At 59.2% G+C, this 6,154-nt stretch overlaps 1 protein-coding gene across 1 annotated transcript; it reads left to right on the top strand.

Moving 5' to 3' along the window:
* Positions 1-3,831: 3,831 nt before the first annotated feature.
* On the top strand, positions 3,832-5,859 carry LRRN2 (leucine rich repeat neuronal 2; the record flags this gene model as incomplete). Its single annotated transcript, XM_084220491.1, has 1 exon — positions 3,832-5,859. The coding sequence occupies one exon, from the start codon at positions 3,832-3,834 to the stop codon at positions 5,857-5,859; it is 2,028 nt and encodes a 675-aa protein (XP_084076617.1).
* Between the last annotated feature and the right edge of the window lie 295 nt (positions 5,860-6,154).

Raw genomic sequence — 6,154 nt, 5'->3', positions numbered from 1 at the left:
GAGATCTGAGCATCTCCTCAGCCTCCCAAGCTCCCTCGGGATGGGATGTTCGATCCTTAGGGAATGACTGTGGCATCCAAATCCCTCTGGAATGTGCGGCTTGCAGCAGAGAGGGGCCAAATTCTGCCCCTTTTTCCAGCCTGGAGGTTGATCCTGGATCAGGGATACCGCAGGAACCTGTGGGAAGGTTTGGAGGGAGAAAACCACGACCAAACCAATTCCAGAGACGATTCCAGAGCTGAGACAACAATTCCAAAGGCTGGGAGCGCCCGGATGAGCACACCAGGATGATTTCCCAGCCCTCCTCATTAAAATCCAGCCGGAGAGAGGAAGAGAAGCACCGAGATAAGAGATAAGAGGCGGCTGCTGCCCGCGGGCTCCCGAGCTGGAGCCGAGCTCTTCAGCCGCTCCCGGCTGCGTTTTTATCTCCCGGCTGCCTCCCAGACAAGCAGGAAAAACAGGAATCACGTTATCGCCCTCCCTGCCCGCGGAGATGCAGGAGGATGGGGGAAAAAAAATAATTAAAAAATAAAAATCCCAGCCCCGTGCACAAAACAAGGATTGAGCGAGGGGAGAAATCGCTGGAAAAATGGAGTTTGGAGCGGATTCTGCTCATTCTGGTGGATCCAAATTCTGCCCAGCCTGGGTTTGGACACTTCCAGGGTGGGGAAAGCCCTCGTGGGGAAGGATTTTTTCCCAAAATCCCAGCTAAACGCACCCTCCCTCCGCTGGGAAAAGCTCCAAGCAAACGCTTCCAAAGCTGCTTTTCCCCAGCAAAAATCCCGGCTCAGACCTCGGCAGGGACTTTGCCAGGTGTTCCCCGATTTGTGGAGATGTTTTTTTAGGGAAAAACATCCCGAAATGGCAGCTGGAGGCTGCTGTGAGGGACACGGGGTGGCACACGATGGGGACAGCGCTGTCCCACGCCGTGTCACCCTCGGGGGTGGCGCTGGGTTTAGGGGGGTGAAGCTGCTGGAAAGGGGGTGGGAATGGCCTGGTATCCCAGGAAAACCCTCGGATTTCAGGAAAATTCATATTCCAGGAAGAGCCTCATAATTCCAGGAAAAACCCTCATATTTCAGGAAAACTCATATTCCAGGAAGAGCCTGGTATCCCAGCAAAACCCTTCCATCCCAGGAAAACTTTCATATTCCAGGAACACCTTCCCATCCCGGGAAAATCCTCCCATCCCGGCGACATCCGCCTCGGGAACACCCACCCCGCAGCTGCCGAGCTCCAAAACCCCCCGGAATTTCTGGGAACGCTCCGAAGTTTTCCCTGCGGCAGCTCCTCGGCCCCATCTCCCGCCTGCGGCGCGGGGCTCCGGGAGCTCGGGGTTTCCATGGAGCCGCGGCGGCCGCGGGGCTCAGCCCGGGCATACAGATGAGGGGCGAGGGGGGGCGGTTGCCACGGTGCCGGCGACATTCGGGGCCCTTTGTCCCTCTATTTATTCCTCCTTTGTCCCTTCGTTTATTTCTTCTTTGTCCTTTTATTTATTTCTTCTTTTTCCCCGTTGTATTTCTTCTTTATCCTTTTTTATTTCTCATTTTTGTCCCTTAATTTCTCTTTTGTCCCTTTATTTTCTCCTTTTTCCCCGCATTTCTCCTTTTCCCCTGTGCTTCTCCTTTGTCCCTTTTCATTTCTCCTTCTTCCCTCCCTTTCTCTGCTCGTTTTCCCTGCCGAGGTTCCAGTCTCGGGGAGGAGGCGCCGTTCCCACGCCAGGGTTTGCTCGGAGTTGGGAGATGCTGGGGAGTCCCAGTTTCCTTGCTGAAGTTAAATTTTGGGATGAAATCCCTCCCTAGCAGGAGCTGGGATGGAATTCCAAGAGAATCCGTGGCTGCTCCATCCCTGGAGTGTCCCAGGCCAGGTTGGAACACCCTGGGATGATGGAGAAGATGAAGAAGATGGAGAAGCTGGAGTAGCTGGAAAAGCCAGGAAAGATGGAGAAGCTGGGAAAAAGGGAGAAATTGGGGAAGCCAGGGAAGATGGAAAAACTGGAGAAGCAAGAGAAGTTGGAGAAAATGGGGAAAATGGAGAAGCCAGAGAAGCTGGGGAAGATGGACAATCCAGAGATGGAGAAGCTGGTGAAAATGAGGAATCCAGAGAAAAAGGAGAAGCTGAGGAATCCAGGGAATCCAGAGAAGCTGGAAAAGCTGGAGAGCAGCTCCTCGCTCCAAGATCTCCCCCAGGAGCAGCCCTGGGAGCTGCCATCCCTCGGGAATGTCACACTCAGGACCAGCAGGGACAGCAGGCAGGGCCACCCTGTCCCCAGCAGGCTGGAGGTGCCACCAGCCCTGCAGGAATTCCAGGAGCTGCTTCCCAGGCACAGCGGATCAGCCCCATCCCTTTCCTGGGATTTTCCCCCCTCAGGAGGGATCACTCACTGCTAAAGCTCTTCCTTTTCTCCCAGTTTGTTCCTTTCTGTGAATTTTAGTCCCAAGTTTTCCCAAATCCACCCATTTTCCCACAAGTTCCCATCCTATGACTCACTCAAAGCCCTGGATTATTCCATATCCAAGATTTATCCATGCAACCCTGCCCTGTGCTGGGAAAAACGGGATAAAATCCAATGATGGACAAAACCAGCGGAGCTGGGGAGGTTTTCCCTGGAAAACCAGAGCTGGAACCAGGTGCCTTTCTCAGCCTTTCCTTCACACCTCAAAGAAAACAAATAAACACCCCCAAATTCCTCCAGAATATTTTGTTTTTAAAGGAGAAAATATTCCCGAGGTATTTGAACAGCTGGAGACTTTTACAGACCCAAAAACGCCGGAGCACTTAAAAGGAAAGGTGTGGATCCATCAGAGGGAAGCGGGAATCGATGGATCCATCCTCTCCTTTCATGCTGGTTCTGCAGGAGCTGCTTTAAAAGCAGTGGGGAAGGAGGGAAAAGAGCGGGATCGATCCGGGAGGAGTCGATGTGGAATAAACTCGGCTCAGGGAGAGCACGGCGGGGATAAAACTGAAACTTTGCTCTTCCCACTCTTTTAATGTTTTTGGGTTTTGTTGTTGTTTTTTTTCCCTGCTGGGTGAGGGGCTTTTAAGGGAAGAAAAGGTTGGATTGGGGTCAGTGTGGGGCGGGAGAGCTGGAGGAAATAATGGAATTAAAGGCTGGACTGGGAGAGGGGCAGGAGATGCTGGAGGGTTCAAACCTATCCCAGACCCCACCCCAGAGCATTCCCGATGTTTGGGGGATGATTTTCCCTAAGGAAATTCCCACTGGAGGGCTGCAAATGGGGCTGGAGCTCCTGGATGGGGGAATTTGGAGCTGGGGAGGTTGAGGAGCATGGAGCAGAGCCCACAGGAAGATGATTCCCATGGATAATTATTCCCAACTCCCACAGCTCCGGTCCTGCTCAGCCACAGATCCGGGGGCATCCTGGGCAGATTCCATGGGATAATTCTCTGGGATGGGAGGGCAGAGTGAATGCCATGGGTATAAAATGGAATTCATGGATTTGCTGGGCAGTTCTGAGGGCACTGGGAGTCCCAGGCAGGGTCCTGGTGGTTCGTACCTCCCCATCCTGTCCCTTGCTCCCCAAACCTTCCTCTAACCCAACTTTGCTGTTTTCCCAGGAATGACCTCGAGGAGGAGCCCAGAAGATGCAGCCAAGCATGGGAATGACTCCTGTGGGGAGGGAGAAGAGCCCCAGCTCTGACTGAGCTGCCCCCACACTCCGAGCTCCCATTTTGGGGGCGCCAAGCAGGGGCCGACCCTTCCCGGGGCTCGCATGGATCATCTCCCCCCACGGGCGCCGTCCCCACCTCGCCGTCACCGCCGTCCCCCCGTGGCCAGCTCTGGATGCTCCCTGTGACCTCCTCCAGCCCAAAATGAGAGGCCTCCAGCCCAGCTGCCTCCTGCTGTGCGTGGTGGCCGCCAGCGCCGTGCCCACGGTGCCCTGGCGGGTGGCGTGTCCCCCGCGCTGCGTCTGCCAGATCCGGCCCTGGTACACGCCCCGCTCCGCCTACCGGGAGGCGGCCACGGTGGACTGCAACGACCTCTTCATCACCTCGGTGCCGCCGGAGCTGCCCGAGGGCACCCAGACCCTGCTGCTGCAGAGCAACAACATCGCCAGGCTGGAGCAGGGCGAGCTGGGCTACCTGCGGAACCTGTCGGAGCTGGATCTGTCGCAGAACAGCTTCTCTGATATCTGGGATTTCGGGCTCAGGAACATGCCCCAGCTGCTCAGCCTGCACCTGGAGGAGAACCAGCTCTCCGAGCTGCCCGACAGCAGCTTCCCGGGCTTGGGGAACCTTCAGGAGCTCTACCTGAACCACAACCGGCTCCGCAGCATCGCCCCCCGCGCCTTCGCCGGCCTGGGCAGCCTCCTGCGGCTCCACCTCAACTCCAACCTGCTGAGGACGCTGGACAGCCGCTGGTTCCAGATGCTGCCCAGCCTGGAGATCCTCATGGTCGGGGGGAACAAGGTGGACGCCATCCTGGACATGAATTTCCGGCCCCTGGGCAACCTGCGGAGTTTGGTGCTGGCCGGGATGCAGCTGCGGGAGATCTCGGATTACGCCCTGGAAGGGCTGAGGAGCCTGGAGAGCCTCTCCTTCTACGACAACAAGCTGGCAGACGTCCCCAAGAGGGCTCTGCAGCAGGTGCCCGGCCTGAAATTCCTGGATCTGAACAAGAACCCGCTGCAGAGGGTCAAGCAGAGCGACTTCACCAACATGCTGCACCTCAAGGAGCTGGGCCTCAACAACATGGACGAGCTGGTGTCCATCGACCAGTTCGCCCTCATCAACCTCCCCGAGCTGACCAAGCTGGACGTCACCAACAACCCCAAGCTGTCCTTCATCCACCCCAAGGCCTTCCAGCACCTTCCGCAGCTGGAGACGCTGATGCTCAACAACAACGCCCTAAGTGCCTTGCACCGGCAGACGGTGGAGTCGCTGCCCAACCTGCAGGAGATCAGCATCCACGGCAACCCGCTGCGCTGCGACTGCGTCATCCGCTGGGTCAACAGCACGCGGCCCCGCGTGCGCTTCATCGAGCCGCAGTCCACGCTCTGCGCCGAGCCCCCCGACCTGCAGCGCCGCCACATCCGCGACGTCCCGTTCCGGGAGATGACGGAGCAGTGCCTGCCGCTCATCTCCGCCCGCAGCATCCCCGCGCGCCTGGACGCGCGGGTCGGCGACGACGTGGCGCTGCACTGCCGGGCGCTGGCCGAGCCGCAGCCGGAGATTTACTGGGTGACGCCGGCCGGGGCGAAGCTGCTGCCGTTCGGGGACGACGGGAAGTTCAAGGTGCACTCGGAGGGGACGCTGGAGATCCGCGGGATCGCGGCGGGCGAGGCCGGGCTCTACACGTGCGTGGCTCACAACCTGCTGGGCGCCGACACCCGCGGCGTCCGCGTGCTGGTCAACCGCTCCTTCCCGCTGGGCCGGGCCGAGCTGGAGCTGCTGGTGGTGGACGTCCAGCCCCACCACGTGCTGCTGGCCTGGCGGCCGTGCCTCAACGCCGTCTCCTCCAACCTCACCTGGGCCAGCTCGGCGCCGGGCTCGCGGCCGGGCTCGGCGCGGATCCCCGCGGGCACCCACGGCTTCAACGTCACCCGGCTGCGCCCCGACACCGAGTACCGGGCGTGTCTGCACGTCACCTCGGTGGCATCGCCGGGCAGGGTGGCCTGTGTGGTGACCAGGACTAAAGAGGCCAGCCGGGGGATGCCGTGGGGACAGGGGACGCTGGTGACGGCGCTGCTGCTGTGCCTGCTGCTGCTGGGGGTGGCGGCGCGGGCGGGATCCCGGCGGGAAGCGCTGCGCGGGGCCGGGGCCGTGCGCGTGGTTTATCCCGTGCAGCCCCGCGGACAGCTCCTGGCCGTGGAGGTGCAGGCGGCACCCCTGGAGTGCTGAGGGAGGATGGATTTTGGGGGGTTCACAGCGGGGTTTTGGGGTGGGTGGGGAGGGGGGAAAGGGTTTTTTACCAAAAAAGACAAACGGTGGGAAAAACGGGATTTCGTGGACGTGACCTTGAGGAGCCTCAGGATCCGTGGGAGAGGAACCTCTGGTGGGGCTGGATCCATGTGGAGGGGCTGGATTTGGGTGTGGATCCCAAAAAAACCCCGCTGGGAAGATGGGAGGGGATGGAGAACGCTGTGGGGACGGTGCCCCGAGTGGGTGAAGAGCCATAAAAGGAACCCCAAAGCTG

Source organism: Fringilla coelebs (assembly GCF_963513975.1).
Source record: "Fringilla coelebs genome assembly, chromosome: 23".
In the NCBI taxonomy this organism is placed as follows: domain Eukaryota; kingdom Metazoa; phylum Chordata; class Aves; order Passeriformes; family Fringillidae; genus Fringilla; species Fringilla coelebs.
Note: the sequence above shows the minus strand (reverse complement) of the source record. Positions and strands in the feature narration are given on the sequence as shown.